This window comes from Bos taurus, chromosome 4, assembly GCF_002263795.3.
Source record: "Bos taurus isolate L1 Dominette 01449 registration number 42190680 breed Hereford chromosome 4, ARS-UCD2.0, whole genome shotgun sequence".
NCBI lineage: Eukaryota > Metazoa > Chordata > Mammalia > Artiodactyla > Bovidae > Bos > Bos taurus.
The window spans coordinates 40,123,756-40,149,361 of NC_037331.1; the positions used below are offsets into that span (position 1 = coordinate 40,123,756).

At 34.8% G+C, this 25,606-nt stretch overlaps 1 protein-coding gene across 3 annotated transcripts in view; it reads left to right on the top strand.

The window, feature by feature from the left end:
- Window positions 1-23,917, top strand: part of SEMA3C (semaphorin 3C) — a 207,955-nt gene extending 184,038 nt beyond the window's left edge. For 2 of the 3 annotated variants that reach the window (XM_024990627.2, XM_059885534.1), the window contains exons 14-18: window positions 2,159-2,200; window positions 5,398-5,555; window positions 14,435-14,502; window positions 17,208-17,338; window positions 21,088-23,917. In XM_024990627.2, the coding sequence (XP_024846395.1) occupies window positions 2,159-2,200; window positions 5,398-5,555; window positions 14,435-14,502; window positions 17,208-17,338; window positions 21,088-21,501 (813 nt within the window). In that variant the 3' untranslated portion in view covers window positions 21,502-23,917. The remainder of the gene's footprint in view (window positions 1-2,158; window positions 2,201-5,397; window positions 5,556-14,434; window positions 14,503-17,207; window positions 17,339-21,087) is intronic. The other variant, NM_001101082.1, reaches the window with a different exon arrangement.
- Window positions 23,918-25,606: the final 1,689 nt, after the last annotated feature.

Sequence of the window (25,606 nt, forward strand, 5' to 3'; positions counted from 1 at the left end):
TTCCTTGTGACTAATGGATTAATATTGTGCTCACAAAATATTAACCATGTGCATTCAAGTGCCATTTCTATGCCTTGCTTTGTAAAAAATGTCACTGGATTAACCAAAATCACATTTTACCGAACAATGCATTTCTCATTCAATTCAATAGGGGCAACATGAATGGCCAAAATAATATGAAGTGTCTTATTCAGTAGTTTTCTTGAAGATAGCACAAAGATTGTATTTTAGCACTTCATTTTTAATTCTGAAATATCTTTTTTTGATAATCAGAAAATGTTAATTGAGTTTAACACAAACCCAAACATACAGTCTATGGAAAGGTCTTAAAAATGTGAGGTATTCTGATCATGTGCTAACTACTTATGATCTGTTATATGAGTTATGCTGGTGTTATCATCATAAAGAATAAACTCTCAGTGGAAAAACAGAGTCAGTCAAAATGCATGTGGGGGGAAATCAACCCAAGAGACACTAAGGATGCTTGAGCTTTCTTCCGGATGTGTGTGGCAGTGATTGATATGGCTAAACTGAGAGAGACAGTTACCAAATAAAGTTACTGTCTTCAGCATGGTGTTTGTGTCACATTTTTTGAGGTGAGGTAAAAATAATTGGGTGTGTATGATACACTGTGATGGGTACTTGAGGAAATAATACATTTAAATTGGAAAAAAATTCTTAGCTAAGTGTCACACTGATATACTGCAGAAAACTCAGTGTAACTTTTAAAAACCAGGCACTTTGTTTTTAAAGAGCACAGAACCATAGTATCTTCTTTAATCCTCTTTTCAGAACTTTTTCTGAAAATATGTCCAACTTCCCTGAACTTAACTTGAATTCGAAGTACAACTATTAATATTTCCCTAGGTGGATATAAATGCAAATCTTGCCCTGTATGTGTGTGCATTTCTAATGAATGTCATGATTTGTTGCAATTGAGTATTTAGAGATATCACTATATTCTCTTTTAAATGTTTGTATGAACACATAACTCCAGAAAGTGAAATAATTATGGGCAGAGTTGATTTTGGCAGCGTGTGCACGCTTGAGTTACTCAGATGAAGCTTCATAAAACTTTATCACGTTATCACAAATCTAATCCTTAATCTTTAAAAGGAACTAAAGATATGTAAGAAGTAAAGTTAAGAACAGAGGAATTTTAAAAAAGGATAACTATTTCAGATAACTTTTAGGTTTTTTTACTAATTCACACTTATCAAAAGAAAACCTTATCTAACAATATTCTTTTGTTTTCAACTAAGAGGATTAATAAGTGTACAGTTCAGTCACTCAGTTGTGTCAAACTCTTAGCAACCCCATGGACTGCAGCATGCTAGGCCTCCCTGTCATTCACCAACTCCCAGGAGTTTACCCAAACTCATGTCCATTGAGTCAGTGATGCCATCCAACCATCTCATCCTCTGTAGTCCCCTTCTCCTCCTGCCCTCAATCTTTCCCAGCATCAAAGTCTTTTCAAATGAGTCAGCTCTTCGTATCAGGTGGCCAAATATTGGAGTTTCAGCGTCAACATCAGTCCTTCCAATGAACACTCAGGACTTATCTCCTTTAGGGTTGGATCTCCTTTCAGTCCAAGGGACTCTCAAGAGTCTTATCCAACACCAGAGTTCAAAAGCATCAGTTCTTCAGCGCTCAGCTTTCTTTATAGTCCAACTCTCACACCCATACATGTCTAGTTCAGGCAAATACTTCTTTTCATAGCAGCATTTGACAGGTGAACTATAGTGTCTTATGCAAAATACTTTTGTTGTGGAGGAATAAAATGGGGTACCATTCCACTGCCCCCCACCCAAGCACCCAGATCCAATCATGAATTATTCATTGCCTTCAATATTTCACATACAATTTTTTCAATTATCTCAAGTTTTGCTAATTTTCATTTATTTCTAATGACTATCTTGATAGATGTGTTATAATTTCTACTTATTTTTTTAGTTTAGGCATATATTTGTGTAACTAATCTGTCCTTATTTTTAACAGAAGAAATGAAGTTTATAGATAATTATTGCTAAACTTTGAAAATATATGTGCAAATAGAGAGAAATGATGATGTCTTGAATTTTAGCATAAAAAGTATTTTCATATAAAATCCTTTTTAAGGATTATTTGAGCAACTAACAATTTTTTTTTTATTTTTTAGAATCATGCTCCTATAACAACAATGAAGATTTCATCCAAAAAGGTAAAAACAAGACCATGTTTATTTTCTTTGTATGTAAAAATTTTACTATTGTAGAAGAATGTATTTTATAATTTTGAAAATTTAATTTTAGTATTAGCAAAATAATTAATACTGTTCATAATATACCACACATTTAACTTCGATATGGAATTTACTAGCTTTAGTGGAAGACAAAATAGGTTTATTTTTGTACAGAAATTAGAGTAGAATATATATGTGTGTGTGTGTGTGTGTGTGTACGCAGCAAGATATTCCAATTTTTTTATATCCTCTATTCTTAAATATTATGGTGTGTGAAGCCAACCAAAATAAAAATAATCTTTCTGAAGGAAGATTTTAGCACAATATTTGGGCTACTGTAACATCACAAGCATTCTCAGGGACTTGAAATGCGTTATCAATCCTCTTTTCCTCTTTTGAGTTCCTGCTACTGTCAAATGTTTGAAGTGTGCAGTGCATTCTTTTATGCTTATTTTTAAGAAAGTGCTATTTTATAAGGGTTACATGTCACTTAAAAATATGAATGTCTCAAATCTAAGCCATATCAGGCTTCAAGGTTTGGGGAATAAATGTTTTACTATGATTTTATCAGAAATGTTTGATCTAATTTGCACCCGCAGATACACAATGATCATGGAAAGAAAAAGCCCAATTCCAGGCTCTGCATTTGCAGAACATGCACGTCTCCAGACCCCAAAGGCACTACCTCCTAAAGCAAAAGTTGTAAGGGGCAGAGCAGTTTAGTCAAAAATGGGATAGGCTTCAGAATGATACTGACGTGCATTGGAATACCAACCTGACCCTAAATTATAAATAAATTATTAACTTCACTGACCTACATCTGCCTCTGCAAGGTAATGCTTTTCTCACAAATGAATTAACTTACATAAATTGCCTAAGATAAAGTGGTAACTCTTGCTGTAAGAGCCTAAGACTTATTTTTCTTGGAATATGGAATAAAGTTTTTATGTGTTAGCGTAACTAATGATATAACTTTGGTGTTCTTCACCATATTTGCTCTGTTATAAAGAAGTATTCCAATCAGTCTTGTACTATTTTCACTTGATGAAATTTTATGAAGAAAAATAAATAGGGTACAAGGAAGCTAAAGATCTCATCTGTCAAAATGTTTGCATGGTGCATAACAAACATTTTCCCAAGTAGCAAGAAGCCATTTGTCATTTTCCCCAATTTCCTAGGGAGCTGGTCTCAAGTCAGAAAATCTTTGAAGTCAGCAGGGAATCCTTTTGTTGAAAGTAGTTTAATGGAAAGAGAAAGTATCAGAGCAAAATTCAAAATGGACACAAAGCCATTTGTGTGACACAGTAGCCCAGTATACAATTATAGATTCCAGCTCCTAATTCAACTGGTAAACTTGTAATACGCAGTCCCCTCCATTAAATTACAATGTACAACACACACATACACAGGAGAAACTGAGTATTAACTATGTCTCAGCTTCTTATATTATAGATAATTAAAAATCTTTCGTTAAATCAATTATATTCAAGGCAAGGTAACTGATTTGGGGGAAATTCGTTTTAACAACTACATATTGCACTCTTTTTTAAGTGTGAAAGAACTGCAAATTGCCAGTGGTATTTTTATATATACTTAAATTCCATGAATTTAGTACCTTCTCTAATGCTCAAACTAAAAAATTTACTGTTCATTTTATACTCTTCTGTTTTCTAATTTATCCTTGCATTCCGTGACAGAAAATAGATTAATAAAAAAGGTTATTTACAGAATGAAATTACCTGTATCCTTTCCTCAAATAAATACATTTCCTTGTAATATGTTAATGAAGCTGATGTACTATTTGTTAGTGTATTCACTAAACATTTATTTAAAATATTTCTAGGGAAATGGTTATTATTGAAACATACAATTGTTTTCTTATAGCTTGAATGTCTCAAATGGGGATCAGTAATTTTCAGCCTATTTTCTGAAAAATTTATTGATCTGAATAAAATATTTTATATTAGGCACAGTAAACTAAGGTGTGATTCAAATGATTAATTAGGATTGAAAATGTATAAATTGCTGGCTTGTTCACTGGTAGTTTAATACAACTACTACTATTACTTAATATTCATTAAACACTTAGGTGCCAGAAACAATTTTAAGCAATTTATATGGAATTATTCCTTATATTGTTCTTACAAAAATCTATGGAGTAAGTGCTGCATAGTCCCAATCTTACCAAAGAGGAAGCTGAGATTTAGAAAAGTTACCCAGCAAAATTTTGGAAGCTGGGATCTGAATCTCAGAGACATGCCTCCAGAATCTGTTAGACCAATGATGCCCTCACTGATTTAATTGTGAATCTATATATAATTTGCAAATGTGTGTGCATATACACACATATGTTTGTGTACATGCACATATATTCAAGTTCCAATTTAGAAATTCTATGTTAACTTGAGTTACACATCATTAGTCCTTTATAAAATAAGGACTCTGAGTTAGAAACTTATCCCTTCAACTCCTGAGAACCACTTTATGCATAGTCAAGAGAACTGGGGCAGTATCATAATAAGCTCTTGACACCACACAAATGAAGGAAGATGGAATCTTTATAACTTAGGTTCTTGAAGATCTGTGGATCATACAGAATATTTAAAACATGTCTAAATATAAATACAGTCTTCTGAATAGTTTTAAAATTGCTCTAATGAGTAATAATTCACTTTCAAAAGCAGGTGAAAATTGTTTTAAAAGTTTTATCTAATGCTTACTATTTTTTCTCAACTTAAAAATGTCCTAGACTTGACTTTTTCAAATTTGCAAGGTGATGAGTTGCCAAACTTGAAGAATAAGAACACTCCCTTGTGCTTTGCCAAGAGACAGCATTCAAAGAACAAACCAAGCATCACAATTTAAATCTGTAATACATCTGCTCAAACCTGAGAGAACAACGAATCTCGTCTAAAACACATTACATGGTGCTCAGAGTACATGGTGCTCTGAGTTTTTTGTGGTTTTTTTTTTCAAACAAGTCAAGTAATGTTACAGGCGTATTAACATAGGGAAATTCTATTTATTTTGGCATTATACCCTTCTGTACTTTGCTTCTTGTTTTTAGTCTGTTTCAAAATGCATCCAAGGGTCTGTGGGTATATATTATGGGTTCCTGCTGAAAGTTCTCTTTTAACTTCCACATCTGAAATAAATCACCGTCATTCTTCTGATAGCAACAGCTGTATGTGAGCTCCAATGAAGGACTTGCCCAAGTGTCTCTGCATCGCTGCCACATCTACGGGTCAGCCTGTGCTGACTGCTGCCTGGCAAGGGATCCTTACTGTGCCTGGGATGGCCATTCTTGCTCTAGGTTCTATCCAACCGGAAAGCGGTGAGTACTCAATATTCAACTGAAAATCAAAATCAGTATCATCAGACGGTTAAGCAATGCTCCACATTATTGGAATCAGTTCTATTGCAGTATCCCGGAAAAATGACACTAAAAGTAGTAGCTATGTTCAGCGCCATATGTAGTCTTCAAATAAAGAAAACAGCCACTCATAAAAAACAAACTTATGGCTACCAAAGGATACAGAGGGCTGGGGGTCAGGGGAGGGGATACATTTTAACTTGCGGTTCTCACAGGAATATTAGAGTGCAGTAGTTTGGAAAAATTCCTTTTTCATTTTAAAGTTCCTCTGCAACACAATCCTCCACCTGCAACCCCTAAAATATGTCAAGCAGCATTTTAACTTTCACATTTATCCAATGTTTATCTTTTTTGTTTTATATGCTTCAGATATCCTTAACTCTAACTTTCCTAGGGTTTCCTTGTGCCATTTAATTCCTCTGTAATCAAATGCTTGTCCCAGTTCAGGCAAAAGGAGCTCGCTCCAGAATGGATACCCTGAATACTTCCAAAACCTAGATAACCATGCTTTACCCCCTACAATGGTGTGTGTATGATTATTGGTTAGATTAAGAGGTTCAGGTAGTCTGAGGCACAGTGCCTTTTAGCCAAGAGAAGACTTAGGAAGGAAACTCTGAACCAACTTTCACCAAGTTGGAAGGAAACACCAGTAATGAAATTATAAAGCAAAGAATATGCAGAATTTGGGATCAAAGTCACAGCTATTTTCACTCAAAGTTTATTATGGGTCATCATGAGTGACAAGGGGTCATCAGGAGACAGCAAATACGACTAGCCTTGAGCACCAGTGATCTTTCAAGTAAAGTCACTGGAGTGATGATGTTTTATAACTCCTTTTTCTCTGTTATAGATATAGGTATTTAAGGACTTGACAGATTAAAACAACCTAGCACTTCTGCATATCAAGATTATTCTGATCCTTTTATGCATTACTTCAAAATATTTGTATTATGGGGAAACTATTTGCCAGGTAGTATTCTAGAGCTAGGCATATAACATAAAAAAAGAAAAAAAAAGTTACAAAAAGACAAAAATCCCTTCCTTTAGGGAGAATAAGTTTTAGAGGGGGAATACAGACAATTATCAAGGAAACCCTAGGTATATCAAATAATAACTTTTTGAAGGGCAGGGAAGAGAGAGAGGGGCTGTGAAGTGGGGGACTGCAGTATTAAATGGGTGGTCAAGGGAGGCTTACTCAAGGTATATTTGAACAAAAGCTTGAATGTGAGGATGTGTGATGAGGATGAATGTGTTATGCCATTATTTGGGAGAACAGCATTTTAGAGAGAGGCACCAGAATCCTTAGAGCTGGAGTGTGCCAAGATTGTCCAAAAAACTCCAAGACTAATGAGGCTATCTGTACTGGAATGAGCAGGGGGAAACGTAGGAAGAAATGGGCTCAAAATGCCAGATGACACAGGATTTAGTAAATCAGCAAAGGATTTTCATTTAGAGTTAAGTGGAAAACTGCTGAAGGGTTTTTGACCACAGGAGTAGTATTGTTTGAATTTTGTTTTAAAAAGTTCATCTGGTGGGTTTGGCTGGGATCAAAGCCCTGGGATAGAAAGAAAATGTGAGGAGAGGAAATAGAAGGTGCAAGACAGTTAGACTACTAACTGATGATCAAAGTGAGAGAAAATGGTGACTTGGTAGAGCTGGAGGTGGTCAAAAGTCTTCTGATTCTGGATAGGGCTCACAGAATCTGCTAACATATTACATGCTGGGATGTTATAGAAATGGAGGACTCAGAAATAAGCCAGTTTTCAGAACTGAGCCTTGGAAATATGTGCATGTCATTTCCTGGGAAAGAGAAGACTGTGAAAGGCACAGGTTTGTGGGGAAAATGAGATGTTAAGTTAATGATGACTATAAGGTATTCAAGTGGAGATGTCATATAGGCAGACATCTGAATCTGGAGTAGGGAAAAGTGGCCCAGATAATTTCAAAGTCTTCTGTATTAAAGGCATAAGGTATGATGAAAAGTCCCACTCTTTACCCAGAAGATTTTAGTATCTGTTTTCAAAGACCCATATTCCACCATCTTTATTTTAAGATTTAATCAGGAGGCCTATGGCCTCTTTTCATTTCTACATATAATTTCTGGACCTCGTTATCCTGAGATGTGTCTATACTGTGCTGAAGTTCTGCACCCGGACACAAAGTATGAGGAAAGCAAATTCTAAATAATCTCAGATAAAAAATGATTTTTGTGCTCACTTGTGTTTGACTATATATTCACTCACAATTATGATAGCAGCAATATTTTTAAACTATTTTCATAACTACTACTAAGGCAATAATTAATTTTTCTTGGTAAGAAGTTCTAAAAATTGGCATATCTAACACCCAGAAGGCTTCCCAGGTGGTAAAGAATACATCTGCCAATGCAAGAAAAGTGGGTTTGATCCCTGTTTTGGGAAGATCCCCTGGAGAAGGAAATGGCAACTCATTCCAGTAGTCTGCTTTAGGAAATCCCATGGACAGAGGAGCCTGGCAGGCTACAGTCTTTGGGGGTCACAAAAGAATCAGATACAACTTAGGGACTAAAGAACAACAAAACACTTGAAAAACAATCTTCAATCTGTTATTAAACAAATTTAGTGCTCAAGGGAACTGAAGCACTACACTTTCTAAGAAAGAAAGTGATATAGGGACCACACAGTGAATCGTACCATATCAGCAAATCAGCCTTCTCTATGACGTGAAGAAATTGAAAGTGAGTACTCCTTCCCTGCAAAATTTTCAGACATTGGCTTTAGCACTTTTATTTAACAAACAAGAACTATTTAACAATTAAAATTCCATACTTTATTTAAAAACTATCATTGAATATTTGAGATATTTTTTACATTATAGAAGTTTCTGCTGAGATATGAGTTAACTCATTTGTTCTAATATTCTCCCACTAATCTTTTCTAAAATGTGTACTTAAGCATAGATTCCACATTGTCATCCTAATGCAACAAATTGTTATTTTAATCATATGCTCTTAATAAGCAAAGAACTGAAATATTCTTGAAATTATTAATGTTGTAATATAATGTGCATTATTAAACCTTGTATCATGGGTTTTCTGCTAGAACTAATAAAATAATTTAGTAAAGTTACAGGAAACAAAAATCTATTGTGTTTCTGTACACTAAATTGCCAACATTCGCTGGATCATCGAAAAAGCAAGAGAGTTCCAGAAAAACATCTATTTCTGCTTTCTTGACTATGCCAAAGCCTTTGACTGTGTGGATCACAATAAACTGTGGAAAATTCTGAAAAAGATGGAATACCAGACCACCTGACCCGCCTCTTCAGACACCTGTATACAAGTCAGGAAGCAACAGTTAGAACTGGACATGGAACATCAGACTGGTTCCAAATTGGAAAAGGAGTACGTCAAAGCTGTATATTGTCACCCTGCTTATTTAACTTATATGCAGAGTACATCAAGAGAAATTGTGGGCTGGAAGAAGCACAATCTGGAATCAAGATTGCTGGGAGAAATATCAATAACCTCAGATATGCAGATGACACCACCCTTATGGCAGAGTGAAGAAGAACTAAACAGCCTCTTGATGAAAGTGAAAGAGGAGAGTGAAAAAGTGGGCTTAATGCTCAACATTCAGAAAACTAAGATCATGGCATCCGGTCCCATCACTTCATGGCAAATAGATGGGGAAACAGTGGAAAGAGTGGCTGACTTTATATTTTTGGGCTCCAAAATCACTGCAGATGGTGATTGCAGCTATGAAATGAAAAGATGCTTGCTCCTTGGAAGAAAAGTTATGACCATCCTAGACAGCATATTAAAAAGCAGAAATATTACTTTGTCAACAAAGGTCCATCTAGTCAAGGCTATGGTTTTTCCAGTAGTCATGTATGGATGTGAGAGTTGTACTATAAAGAAAGCTGAGTGCCAAAGAATTGATGCTTTTAAACTGTGGTGTTGGAGAAGACTCTTGAGAGTCCCTTGGACTGCAAGGAGATCCAACCAGTCCATCCTAAAGGAGATCAGTCCTGGGTGTTCATTGGAAGGACTGATGCTAAAGCTGAAACTCCAATACTTTGGCCACCTGATACCAAGCACTGACTCATTTCAAAAGACCCTGGTGTTGGGAAAGATTGAAGGCAGGAGGAGAAGGGGATGACAGAGGATGAGATGGTTAAATGGCATCACCGACTCAATGGACATGGATTTGGGTGAACTCCAGGAGTTGGTGACGGACAGGGAGGCCTGCTGTGCTGCAGTTCATGGGGTCGCAAAGAGTCGGACACGACTGAGAACTGAACTGAACTGAACTGAACTGAATAACAAACCAGCAGAATGAAAAATTAAGGGAGAATAATCCCATTTATAGCTGCATCAAAAAGAATTAAATATTTAGGAATAAATTTAATGAAGGAGATAAAAGATTGAAACTGTAAGTCATTGATGGAAAAAAAATTGAAGAAGACACAAATAAATGGAAAGTTTTTCTATACTCTTGGGTTAGAATATTTAATACTGCTAAAGTGTTCAGTGCTTGAGCACCAAAGTTTCTTTTTTCTAGATTTGGTAAAGGAATTATGAACAACAACATTAATTCTCCTGTAGTAAATTGAAAGGAATTGGACCCTAATAGTACTCTTGCCTGGAAAATCCCATGGACAGAAGAGCCTCGTAGGTTGCAGTCCATGGGGTCGCTACGAGTCAGACACAACTGAGCGACTTTACTTTAACTTTTCACTTTCATACATTGGAGAAGGAAATGGCAACCCACTCCAGTGTTCTTGCCTGGAGAATCCCAGGGATGGGGGAGCCTGGTGGGCTGCTGTCTATGGGGTGGCACAGAGTCAGACACGACTGAAGTGACTTAGCAGTAGCAGCAAAGTGTTTATACTATCCAAAACAATAAACAGATTAACGATGATCCCTATCAAAATTCCAATGATATTTTTCACAGAAATAGAAAAAAGAATCCTAAAATTTGTATGGAACCACAAAAGTCCCTGGCTATCTGAAGCAATCTTAGAAAGAAGAAATATGCTGGTTGAATCATGCTCCCTGACTTCAGATTGTACTACAAAGCTATGTAATCAGGAGAGCATGGGATTGGCATAAAAACGGGTACATAGATCAATAGAGGAAACTTGAGAGCGAGAAATAAACCTAGGCATTTATGGTCAATTAATTTGCAACAAAGGAGCCAAAAAAATACACAGTGGAAATCAGTCGCTTCAGTAGATGGTATTGAGAAAACTTGACCTTCACATGCAAAAAAGAATGAAACTAGACTACTTGCCATACGCCACACCCAAGTATTTACTGAAAATGAATTGAAGAGTTGAACATAAGACATGAAACTACAAAACTCCTGAAAGAAAATGTAGACAGTAAGAGAACTCCCACTCTTTAGACCATTTAATAGGTGTGAAGTGATATCTCATTATGGTTTTGACCTGTGTGTGTGTGTGTGTGTGTGTGTGTGTGTGTGTACACACATATATAAGGTATTACTTGGTCTACCCTTACCTGTCTTTGGCTAGCATACTGGACGTTTCGTTACAACTATCTATACTATTTAAATTCTCCACATTATTCCCAAGTTTTTAAAAGCATACAGTTTTAGTGAATGCAAAACATGTTTGCTGTATGAATTATTTCCTAAATTCCCATATATACTAGTTATTTTCTTTGGAGATTAAATAGTAATAATGTAAAGGATCATTTGGAGTATTTTTATCTTATCTAATAGTGTTAACTAACTTTAGTTTTATTTTCGATTGCACTCTAACTGGAAGACAAAGATCATGCAGAGAAATTCATAGGCATAAAAATCAAAAGCATGTCCCTTTACATGGAAACAAAGAAGTACAGCTATACTTGGAAATCAATGGAGGGTGTACTTTGACATAATAAGGTTATTAATGTCATTGGCTCATTAGTTTCTCTTTTTAAAAACACATGGTTTTCATAGTAACATTTTACTGTTTTTCATAGTAAACAACGTTAAGCATTTTTCCTCTTTACCCTCAAGCACATTAAATATTTGTACATTTGTATCAGTTCAGTTTAGTCACTCAGTTGTGTCCGCCTCTTTGTGACCCCATGGACTGCAGCACACCAGGCTTCCCTGTCTATCACCAATTCCCAGAGCCTATTCAAACTTTATGTTCATCACATCAGTGATGCCATCCAACCACCTTATCCTCTGTTGTCCCCTTCTCCTCCCACCTTCAATCTTTCCCAGCATCAGGGTCTTTTCCGATGAGTCAGTTCTTTGCATCAAGTGGCCAAAGTATTGGAGTTTCAGCTTCAGCATCAGTCCTTCCAATGACTATTCAGGACTGATTTCCCTTAGGATTGACTAGTTGGATTTCCTTGCAGTCCAAGGGACTCTCAAGAGTCTTCTCAAACACCCCAGTTCAAAAGCATCAATTCTTTGGCACGCAGCTTTCTTTATAGTCCAACTCTCACATCCATACATAATTACATACAATTTAATCTCAAATGTTATTTATTCTGGATATAGACATGTAGTTGGAAATGTTAAAATGAGAATCAATTTACCCTTCAAGTAAATATCTGCTTTTTACACAGTAAGAAAATAATTTCATTGTTTATCTAAAAGAATAGACTATAATGAAGGAAACTTTGACATCTTGAGCCATATCCCCAGTCCCGCATGCAGTGTAATATGACTGTCTACCATCATGCTTTCACGATGTTCTACAAATACCTTAAAGGGAATCTACACATATAGAAGGGGCTTCCCTCATGGCTCAGACTTTAAAGAATCTGCCTGCAGTACAGGAGACCCAGGTTTGATCCCTGGGTGACAGATATAGAGAACTCAGATGGCTGCCTTATTGTTCTCATCATTAAAGCAAAGCCGTAACAATGTTTTTCTATATTTGAAAGTCTGGAAGGTATGTGATACTGCAAATTCAGATTGCTAAGCATAAAGGTCCATGTACTTGAGTAAACCATAACATAGTGCTGATCATACGACAATACATTAAACTATTGTGAACAATATTGCTTACTTGCTGCTACTGCAGCTAAGTCGCTTCAGTCGTGTCCAACTCTGTGCGACCCCATAGACAGCAGCCCACCAGGCTCCCCCATCCCTGGGATTCTCCAGGCAAGAACACTGCAGTGAGTTGCCATTTCCTTCTTAGATGGCTGAAAATGACCAGTTCAACTATAAGAACTTTCACATGATCCTCATACAATATATACTCACAAGTTGGCTGTTAGTAAATAATTATGTGACTTCATAATATACCACATACAATGCAGTAAAAACCTGACTGAGGACCTATTCTAAAGTACAGTGTTAATCATAATTCCTGAGACAAGAGTGACTTCCACTAGTTTGTGTTTGTAATTGTAGAGAAATATACAACTGAATAAGGGATCATGTGGCTTTGGGGGGAAGAGAATCCTTAAATGACACAAAGTTTATATTTCATAAATAGATTTATATAATCCTTTGATTATATAAACTGTTATCTGTTTGCCATAACTTTTTTTTCATTATTATTGACCTTGAGGTTAATTATGATTTGCAAATTTTATAAGCCCAGTGTAATATTTTCCTTCTCTTACTGAATATTTTAATTTATCATTAAGGATAAAAATATTAAGAGAAACTTAGCTAGCCAGTTAAATGATATGCTCATCCATATATACTTTGCAGAATTGATAACAGACAATCAGTTTACCCCTGTTAATCACAATAAAGAACACTCTGTTCCTTCTCCTGTATAACAAGGTTCATGTCCATAATTCACTGCTAAGGTCTTTCAATCACTCTGTTTTGATTTGTTGTATTATGTAATGCAATTGACACTAATGGATAAGTGAATCTAAGACAAGAAATTCAAGAGTTTGCAAATAATTTTAAACTTCTATTTAAATAGTGGACAATTTTAAAAGGATGAACTAAAATTTTGAAATGCTTAAGTTGATGATATGCAATGAGTGAACCTTGTTTGGATCCTGGATAAACTTTTAAAAATGCATAAGGAATATTTTGAGTATCACAACTAGTGAAATTTCAATATAGAATGTACTTTATATGATCTCATTAAATAAGCATTGATATGGTTAGTATAATTGTTATGTAGAGAAATTAGTCATTCTTAGATGGTACATACATTTAAGGGTATAAAATTATCATGTCTGCAACTTATTTTCTGAAGACTGTCATATATGTGCATATGTAGTATATATATCACATCTACTTGGATATGAGAGAACAATAAATATGGCACAACACAACAATTTATGAGTGTAGGTTACTACCATTCATTGTATTTGTATATCCACTTTTCTATAGTCTTGAAAATTTTCACAATAAAAACATGAAGGAAAATGCTTAGTTTAGTAAATGAAACGTTTTGCTTAACTTTATATAAATATCCATTTTCTTTGTCTCTCTGGTTCTGGACACTTTTTAATGTTTCTGGAGATGGTTTGAAAGTAAGAAAAAATTATAAAGTGGAAGATGCTAGTAAGTTTATACTTTGGAGGTTATTGTATTAGAAAATTTTCTAGGACTGTCTCTAAAATAAAAATTTACCCTACTAATTTGGAATCTAGCATTTATGCAGGAAGTACATATAATAGGAGGTTCATCTATCGTGAGTGATAGATGGGGAAACTCTGAATTAATTCAAATTGAAAACAAAGTGCCCACATGATATTTGAAGCACTGAACAAAAAATATGGATAGTCAGATCCTTTTTCTTTATGAAACCTTAGCCAATCATAAGATTGAATAATTTAAAATGAAATCTTTTAAATACATCATAATTGGCAATGTTAATTCTAAGTCGCTCATGTATATTTCTGCACTTCATAGGAGGAGCCGAAGACAAGATGTGAGACATGGAAACCCACTGACTCAATGCAGAGGATTTAACCTAAAAGGTAATTAAAAGTGGTCAAACTTGGTAAAGAGTAGCAGTGCTCCATATCATATTTTAGTAAGGGAAATCTGTGATAAATCAAATGTGTCATTGTAAATAAAGATTCACTATACAAATTAGAGGCATTCATGTATAATCATTAAAAATTAAATATTATTTGTACGTATACTAAGATTTATGTAAAGAAAAGTCCAGGAACACAGATATCCTTGGATATGTTATTTGGTAAGTCTTTCACAAAGATAGTTATTATAGATTTTTCTAGCCATTATTTTTTTTCTGAAGAAAAAATGTACTTTATTTTTGTTTACCACTGAAGAAAAAACATCTTGTTTGTTTTTTCCTGTGATAAATGGCATAACAGAATTTACTATTTTAACCATTTTAGAGTGTAAAGTTTTGTGGCATAAAGTATATTGATGATGATGTAAAACGAGCACAACCATCCATCACTGAAATTTTTTCATCATCCCAAAGTTAAGCTCCATACCCATTAAACACTAACTTCTTATTCTCCCTTCTCCAGCTTGTGGCAACCACTGTTCTAATTTCTGTCTCTATGAATCTAAATATTCTAAATATCTCATATAAGTGGAACCATACAATATTTGTCCTTTTATAACTGGCTTATTGGAGAAGGCAATGGCACCCCACTCCAGTACTCTTGCCTGGAGAATCCCGTGGACGGAGGAGCCTGGTAGGCTGCAGTCCATGGGATCACTGTGAGTCGGACATGACTGAGAGACTTCTCTTTCGCTTTTCACTTTCATGCATTGCAGAAGGAAATGGCAACCCACTCCAGTGTTCTTGCCTGGAGAATCCCAGGGGCGGGGTAGCCTGGTGGGCTGTCGTCCATGGGGTCACACAGAGTCGGACACGACTGAAGCGACTTAGCAGCAGCAGCAGTATTAGCCTAATGTCTTCTTCGAGACTTCTTGGGTGGTTCAGTATTAAAGAATCTGCCTGAAATTTAGGAGACACAGGTTCAGTCCCTGGATTGGGAAGATCCCTAGGAGAAGGAGATGGCAACCCACCTAGAATTCTTGTGTGGGAAATCCCATGGACAGAAGGAGCCCAGCAGGCTACAGTACCTGGGGTCCCAAAAGAGCCAGACACAACTTAGTGGACTAGACAACAGCAGTGTCTTATTTAGGGTTCATTCATGTTGTAACATGTGTCAGAATATTTTTCCTGCTTAAGGCAAAAATGTAACCCATTGTGTGTGTGTGTGTGTGTGTGTGTATCCATCAAGGAACACTTGCACTGCTTCCAATTTTTAGCTATTATGAATTATCCTGCTCTGAATTTTACAGTTTACAACCATACCATATACTTTCAGCAGTCTGGCCATGTGTCTTAAGATTAATCTAATTCCTTTCTTCCCATCCTGACATGGAGACACTATGTTATAATTTTTCCACTGAACCCCTCCCTCCACCTCCTCCCCACCAGCAGAGAGACCTTCCTCGAGGCTTACCAAGGTGCTATAGAGGTTCTGTAGTTCACTGTTAGCACAGACTCCTGTCGCTAACCTTTGTGAGCATGGGCCTTTTTGTTTTTATTTAAATAATGAAATTCTTGTCACTAACTACACAAACCACAAGAAGAAAATTGAGACACATTTTGCCTAATTGTTTCATACATCTAACTGAGGGAATAAATCCAGATTACTATTTCTCTGATTGCTGAATATTTTATAAATCTGTGCATCAGTTCCCACTTATAGTAGCAGTAGTCATAGTGGTAAGAGTATTGGCAACAGAGGAACAAATATGATGAACAAATATCAGTGTTGATTTTTGTGTCAAAACCTGAGCTAAGTGCTTTTATAAATAGATTATGTCACTTACTGCTCAAGAAATTATTCTGAAGTAGGATCTATTCCTATTCACACTTTACAAATGAGATTTCTGCCCATGTCTAAGCTACCACATAACTATACTGAATACTCTTCCTAATTTAAGAATTTCAGTATAAGAATGTCTGAAAATATCTGCTTTGGAACCAAGTAAAACTGAAGCACAGAGATGTTAAATCACTTCTCTAAGGTTATACAGCCAGTAGTGATGAAGTCAAGCTTTTACCTCAGGTATCTCTGAGGTCAAAGATTATTTTCTCAACCATTACATCCCACTGTGACTGCACCTTGCTTTCTGCCTTTTCCCAGTGTTTCTGATTTTCATCTAAACCACACTGAATGTGGAGTTTAGAGGTGGGATGAACCTAGCCTTGGTATTGCCTGGCACTTACTAACTCTTTGCCTAGGACATGTTTTTTAATAACTCACAGCCTATGAAAGCTGAGAAAATGTAATTCAGAAAGATATTGTAATAATTAAATGTTCAAGGTGATATTAAGTGCATTCCTTGTTGTAAAGTAATTCTTGAATAAATGTTGATGCCCTGGTATCTTTCTCTCCTTCCTTTTAGGTTAAACACACCAAACAATGTATCAACTTATTAAGTAATTAAGACTGCTTTTGGGCTTTTGCTTCCAGTTCAGTTCAGTCGCTGAGTCGGACTGTCTGACTCTTTGCAACCCCATGAATCGCAGCACGCCAGGCCTCCCTGTCCATCACCAACTCCCGGAGTTCACTCAAATTAGTTGCTCACAATTTTATAGAGAAATAAACTCTCATATAAGGGAATATGATCCAAATTCCATTGCTTCTCTCTCATTCTCTCTCATTTTATTTTTGCTCTTCAGCATACAGAAATGCAGCTGAAATTGTTCAGTATGGAGTAAAAAATAACACCACTTTTCTTGAGTGTGCCCCCAAGTCTCCACAGGCATCTATCAAGTGGCTGTTACAGAAAGACAAAGACAGGAGGAAAGAGGTGAGTAATGCAGGAGAGCAGCAATCAATCAGGGCTTTGAAAGAGCATTAAATCACCATCCCTCAGTGAGGCACAGATCAAAAAAAAGGAAGGACATATGAACATCCTTTAATGTCTTTGGGATGACAAGTGCCACCTTCTTTAAAATCCTTTGTCCATGGAGTTGATGGATTAATTAGAAATCCTATCTGCCTGCTCACCTCTACAACACAGTGATTAAAGCAAGAGCTTGCACACTCAGACGGGGGTACTGATGTGAGGAAGCATTTGTAAAAGAAACAAGATGTGCGCAAATCCAGAAGCCAAGTTCTCACACAACAGCACCTTTGTGTGATTCACAAGATAAAAGGGGCTTTGGAAAAAGCTCAATTTTCCTCAACAAGAAATTCCACTTAACTATAACCTTTATGGTAAAGAGCATTTTTCTGCTGTGTGGTAATCTGCTTCCATTGCTTTATTATTCATAACTCTTGGGGTTTTGTTATAGGTAATGTGTGGAATCATTATTTATGGGACCATTGCCTTTATTAAGTGATAGGTTAAAAAAAAAAAAACTCAACTTTCAAATGAAAGGACACTTGTATTAACCTTTCACTGATTATAAAGAGCTGTTTTAAAAGGAAAACATTGTAAAACAGCACAGAGTGAAATATTATAAATAATGAATTCCATAATATTGATGTCACATTGTCCTAACTAATGAGGGGATAAGAAGAAAAATACATATGTATATATAAAGCCTTAAAGTAGCCTAAACTGCAGTGGTATTAACAGTACATCGCAAAGTGTGATGGAGTGAAGGGAAAAATAGAGCCTTCGGCACTTGGGTGTTTTCTGTTGCGCAGTTTCCATACTACATATTAGGTTAATGAGAGCTACATAGAATGGGTACAGTCCTGAGCAAAGCATTGCATCAGAGTAACTAACATAGATGTTGGCTCTTTTTGAGGAAATTCTTTCCAACTCTCAGACCTGCCTATCCAAAGATGTTATGAGCTGTTTAGGAAATTTTGTGTTCCCTGTCACAGGAATATTAAACCATAAGCTGATGACCACTTGCATAAGATGAGACTTAAATATCTGGGGAGAAAATGGGCTCAGTGGACTTCAGGGCCCCTTCTTGCTGCAGAATTTCATAACATTTTTTAAATTTTTTCATTAATAAAAAATACTGAGGCTTGTTTTGTTGCTATCAAGTCTATCATCAAATTAGTCTTGAAATATCTGCAGTCGAATTAATTTTAAATTGTTTTGAATGGATGTGGAGCGTAAGAATGATTGCCTTACAAACCACTCTGGGGCAGAAGTCATAATGTATGTTGATGATGATTATCATACAGAAATGGAATTCTTAGGCTTGAACATGTCATGTGGACATGAACCATCCTTCCAAAGAAAGTCTGTATATGTGTATGTGAGTTGGAAAGCCACAACACAAACAGGGGCTTACCTAACATAGATAAAATGCTGTTCTTTTATTCAGTAGAAAGTTCAATGGAAAAATATATAATGGATGAATGTAATTTCTATTGTGTAAAATTAAAATACATGAATATATACAGGCTTGAATACATGTCACAGAAATTAACAAATGAAATTTAAAAAGGAATGTATCTTGTGTTTTATCTCTTTCATGGTATTTATAATGTTTTACTTCAGAAGTTTCAAAAATGTGGAGACACATATGGCTATCTTGATTTTTCTCCCAATCTCAAAAACAGAAGAATACTATAATTAAAGATAATGAAAAATCTTAACCCTAATTATGAAAATCTGGTCTGTCCAGAATTTAAGCAGAGCACATTTCCACTCACTGTCACTTTATTGAATAAGCTATTAATATTTAATTAAATTTATCTTAATTCTTCCTCAGTAGTTTAGGCAAACATACACATATTTCTCACATTTATGATGTGTAAATACTGAACTTTTTTTTTTTTTTTAGTAAGACAAGTGGTAAAAACTTTCAGAGAAAACTGCAGATAGTTCATATTGAATAGCGTAAAGACTAAAAGCCCTCCTCTCCTCCACTTCAGTACTCATTCCCACTTCTAAGTATAGGCTGCTAAGAATTATATAGTCCTCCAACTAGTCTCCATAATTTTCCTATTTTCCTCTCTTTCCTTCTTTGTATCTCTTTCTCTGTCACACACACACACACACACACACACACACACATACTTCAGTGTTAGTACCTATGGAGCTACCTTACTTTTCTTGGCTGCATAGTATTCCACTATAGGACCATACTTTGCCTTTACTAAAGCTATCTACTGATTACATTATTTCTTGTTTTTCCTCTTGTCAAAAGTATCAGGTAGGGACTTCCCTGGCAATCCTGTGGTTAAGACTCCATGCTTCCACTGTAGGGGGCATGGATTCAATTGGAGAACAAAGATCCTGCATGCTGTATGGTGTGGCCAAAAAATAATTTAAAATTTTTAAAAATTCATGTGAGTGAATATCTGCATGTTAGTTAGACCACATATTCTATATAAATTCCTATAAATAAAATATCTGCACTGAATCTTATATATAAATATTAATGAATATTATCAAATTAGCCTCCAAAATTTTTCTCAATATCATGCAAATAGAAAAGACTTTCTTTTTTTATGAATGCATTTATACATTATTTAAACTATTTCTAAGGCATTTTAAAGCTTTAAAAATTGAATGAACATAAAAGATTTGCTTTGTATGTTTCAGTCCTTTTTCTTAATCTCTCTTTTCTAGTTCTGTTCTGTTCATATTTCAGCACTATATTTTTCCTTTTTGTGCTTTTGTGAGTTACTTTTTATCTAAAACAACCTATTTTTGGTTTGTATTTCATTAATAATAAACTATGTATTTATATAGAAACTTATCATTTAGAAAAACATTTCACATTCATTCTTATTTTTCTTTGGGTCAAATTTCTTTCCCTCAATGAAAGAGCATTCCTGAGTATATATATGAAGGAACTACTTACCACTCAGGTTTTTGTGTGTTCACTGATAATACTATAGCTGGCCCTGTAAGGAAATGGATTTCTGAATTTAGCTTACATCCAGAAAATAATAGTTTTTCCAGCATATGCCTGTAAAATAATTAAACATTCACCTCCTAGATTCTTATTACTTTTCCTTGGAAAGTAAAATCACTTGGAGTACTTATAATAAGTTCCAGCTTATTTTTAGTCATTCTTTATGTTACATAATTGGAAAAAAACCCTTGATAATGTTCAGAACTCTGCCTCAGCTTATACAATTATTAGTTAGGAGAATATTCATTCATTCATTGAAAAAAAGGTAAAATTCAATGATTTAATTATGGCTTCATGTTCTTACTCAATAAGTGAGTATTTTTGTTACAATAAAAGGCAACAACTACAGGGTAAAATAGTTTAAACTGTGAATTTCATGTATATATGTTGTCTGTAATTTACATTCTAGAGACATTCAAAACTCTCACTTAGATGTGAATAAACTGTTTCTACCCAAAGGGAACGCACTTTACGCTATTTGGGCCAATATGGGTGGTACCTTTACTTTCTCTTTAATACACTCAGTACCCCTGAAACCAGATCTCTTGTGCAAAAATAAATAAATAATAAAGAGGCAATGGAATTTGCCAAAAATGTGTCTCCACTAAGATGGAAGTTAATTAGTACTCAGTACTTTTGTTAAACTTATGAAATCCTTTTTACAAGTCATACCTTTTTAGCATGTATAGAGCTGGATTTCAGAACTTTGATATCTCTGTTTTAGGTCAAACTGAATGAACGAATCATAGCCACTTCACAAGGACTCCTTATCCGCTCTGTTCAGGATTCTGACCAAGGATTGTATCACTGCATTGCAACAGAAAACAGCTTCAAGCAGACCATAGCCAAAATCAACTTTAAAGTTTTAGATTCCGAAATGGTGGCAGTTGTTACAGACAAATGGTCTCCATGGACCTGGGCCAGCTCTGTAAGGGCTTTACCCTTCCATCCGAAGGACATCATGGGGGCTTTCAGCCATTCAGAAATGCAGATGATTAATCAGTACTGCAAAGACACTCGGCAGCAGCATCAACAGGGAGAAGAATCTCAGAAGATGAGAGGGGACTATGGCAAGTTAAAGGCACTCATCAATAGCCGAAAAAGTAGAAATAGGAGGAATCAGCTGCCAGAGTCTTAATGTTGTCTTAAGTGGGACTTATGCTTCCATTAATAAAGGTCTGTCTTCAATGATCAAATTTTTAGCAAAGAATCTTGTGCTTTACCCGTGGGCAATTCCTGAAGAAGGTGGTTACTCACTGAGAAAGGTGAATGTTACATGAACTGAAATGAGTATGCATTTTCTTGTATGATATTGACAACCCTAGACATGTCATGGTCCTCATGGTGCATAGAAAGATTTAACTTAACCTAGATTTTATTTATATCTTTATGTACCTTTTCTTCAAAATCAATATGATGGCTATGAAACTAGAATTCTTAAATCCCTAATTGAATGAGGGCTATAACCTGAGATCTTCCATCCTTGCTTTAAGGATTTAGATTTCTAATTGACAGTCATCTGTATACAAAAACAAATGCCAAGTTCACAATTTTTACATAGTAAAAGTGAAGTAAATGCTTGTAACAGAGTCAAAAGAAATGTAGAATAAAAAATAAAGACAAGGAAGAGGGAATCTAAAAGTTGAATAAAACACTGGCAGTTCATTAAAAGATAATATGGAGTTTATATGCTTCCAGTGAAATATGGTATTAGTTATTGTTATGATGGCAAAAATTGTCAGTTGCTGATATCCATCACTGATCTCTGTTCCCTTGTTTCAGGAAGATAAAAGAAACCCTCACCATTAATATCTGACTGGAGTTATGTCAGTGAAGCTTTTAAGTTTATATTGTTACATAGTCATCTTCCAAACAAAAGCACTTTCCTTTTTGGAAGATATTTAAGTTATTTTAGACTCAGAGAATATAATCTTACACAGTTTAATCGATTAATATGTTAATTCTAATTTTGTAGTTTGCATGGCAAGTTAAAAAATATAAGAAGAAAAATTTTTTGAAATGCCAAACTTGTATATGAGGTCTCTAACCATCAAAATGGGAGAAAAAAGAAAAACAAGGTAAAAAAATCAATTTTGTTGACAGAAGTTTATTAAAAATACTACTAATTTTTAACTTCAGGAATTAATTTCATTGATTAGCTTACTTTTGTTTACCAACCTCAGATACCATTATGGAATTTTAAGTCACCAATTCTTTTTTTTTTTTAATGCTCTTTTGTATATGCTGGAGAGACACTCATCTTATGAAGTGAAAAAATTTCTAATTTGAACAAAAATAGACATACTTTATTTTAAAAGAATGTTGGTACATCATATTCACTGGTATATAAATACAAATGTGGTAAGTCTGTGATGAATGAAATAACTATCTTCTTATTATATACTTGGATCCTGTGTTTAGAGTAATTTAATATTCATTTTTTGTATTCCAAATACCAATTAGATGAGAGAAGTATAAAATTTTCTTCATATCCTCATATTTCCTTTAAAAATACAACTTTTGCTGTTTCATTTTACATTTAACAATTTCCATGTTTCCAGGTGCAAAGAGAAATTATATAATATACCTAATCAAAATCTAATACAAAAGTGTTATTTGTAGTTACCAATCCATAAATAAAGTAATCAAGATAAATATATTACTTTTCTAAGCACTATAGTATAAAGTGTCAAGAACTAAAATCATTGTCAAAATGAATCTAATCGCTTATCAGAATCTAAGAATAAAAGTTACTTATTTAGATGGTAAATTATGATATTACAAGGGGAAGCCTCAATGGAGCAAAAGTAGCAGTAACAAACACAACATAAATAATGTTTCTTCAAAAATAAAGGTATTAATAAAAGCTATTGTTCCAAATGTGTATATGATTCTAAAGTAGCGTCTAAAGAAGTTTGTTATACAAATAGTTCTCTATTTCCACTCTACACGCACAAATAGAAATGTGTATAAAGCTGAAACCATCTTTGGTGTTCATGGTCAATCTATTCTATGTACAGAGTTAAAAATAAAATTGTTTTAGACTCAGAGGCTAGATAAAGTAAACTATACTGGTCCCCTTGCTTCATGTAAACGCAAACTGATAGACAATAAGGGTGTTTAGTTTTGTAACATTATTTGTGCTATTTAATGCCTTCTGCTTTAAACATTATTACGTTGTATATACTTTTATCACTTTACTTTTAAAATTATAGAGACTCTTCTTGAACAAAACTGCCAAATGTAAAGAAAATTTTCTTTCTCAAAAATATTGTTAACACATACTAAATGTTGGTGGTTGATTGGTTGATTTTACTTTGTGTAGTTTGACAGTTCAATGACTTGATATGTTTTTCATTTGTATTGTACATAAAATTTCCTAGAAATGCACTTTTTTTCAAAGTGTAGGTTTGTGAATAGATTTTAGCATGATGAAACTGTCATTACAGTGAATGTTCACTCTGTGTAAGGAAATGTAGTTAGCACAGTAATATTTAATTGGATATTGAAGAAATCATGTGCCTGGAGAAATAAAACATATTGAATTCCCCAAAGATGTCTTTAATTTTCCTTTTTAATGTTGAGTTTATAATTTCTTGTTGATATGATAGAATCTGCTGACTCTTACAATTGTTCTTATTTTCCCCATTTATTTATTTGTGTGTGTGTGAAAGTAATGCATCTGGATATTTCAACATCTCCAGTAGGATATACTTGAAAACTTTCCTTGTACCTCTGTCTCTCGTTTAGGTAAGTCCTGCCCCAGAAACACCCAGCATTGTCAGTTTCTGTGTATATTTCCATGATACGTTATACACAGCAAGCAAATTCATATTTGTTTTCTCTTTAAGAGACATTTTATATCCACTCACATCTGTGGACAGTTATTCAGACTTGTGTCTACAGTTGGGGGAAAAAATAGTATAGTTTATAAATGCTTGGGTTTGAAGCCAGACTGCTAGAATTTGAAGTCTTATCACGGGAGAATTGCCGAATCTCTTTCGTCCTCTGCCCAAATTAATACCCGTAAAGTGTTAGGGCAGAACTTATAAGTGTTCAATAAATATCTTAATATTTTATTTATTTTGAAAGTACCCTATTGCTGCAACAGGAAGGAATATTTCAGTTGTGTCCTTTGACAAGTTAGATGCCAGTGGTCTAGGCCGGGGAGCCTGCGGTCGTAGATCAGACGACACCTTACCAGGGTAAGACTTTGAGCCTTTATAAAAGTGAGGGGAAGGAAGCCACAGGGAAAAGAACAACTGTAAATAAAAGTAATCTCCACAAATCTTTCAACCTAATGATTTTGAACTGCTCCCTAATTGCTTCATTTCTCAGTATCTTGCTTATATTTGAATTTAAAATTGATTTTTTAAATCAATGCATTTCTTATAAATTTAGTATTTTTCTGATGCTTTATATTTCATACCCAAGTTTTAAGAAGAGAATCACCATATCCTGTATTTACTCTTCTGGCTAAAAAGAGACTCGTCACAGCTTTGTTTTGCAGCACAGTCAAGTCCATTGAAAGCTTTAATCTAGACAAGTAAATAAACAGACTAAGTAAGATGGTTACTTACCAAGTGGCATTGAGAACTTCTTTGAATTTTATGCATGGTATCAAAACTCTGGAAGACTATTGTGAAAAATAACTTCCTTATAGGTGTTTACCCCCCTGTCATTTTATCCAGTCACCTTTTGCATGGGAATACAAGCCCCTCTGCAAAGTTGAAACCAGTTGCAACAAATTTGGTGTACGTGCCATTGAGTGAACTTTGTCATTGAATTGTTTTTCCTAGCGGTCCTCTGGTATATGTTTCAATTTTTATAATTCCATAACTTTACTTTCTTGGTGCACTGATACTGAGAATTGGAAGAACTAGCTCCCAAATAAGAAAATGCCATCTTCACTCTACTGACTAATGCATTTGTCCATTTACCTCATAATACTTTCCTCCCAGGTTGAATTGTGTATTTCTCAGGGCTATTATGTTGCCATGCCTGAGTGTTACTTAGATAAAGTGCTATTGAAGAATGAGATTATAACAAACACATTAAAACTCTTCATTCTTTATAAGGTTACCTCTCAAACGTCAAGTGCACAAGTGGGGTGAATTATATTCCTTAAGTGATTTTTTCCTCTGAATTATTTATATAAAAATGTCATCCAAACATTTTATGAAATCAAAAGCATAATGACTTCTGCATGGCCAAATGGATATGTGATGGAATTATTATAAAAA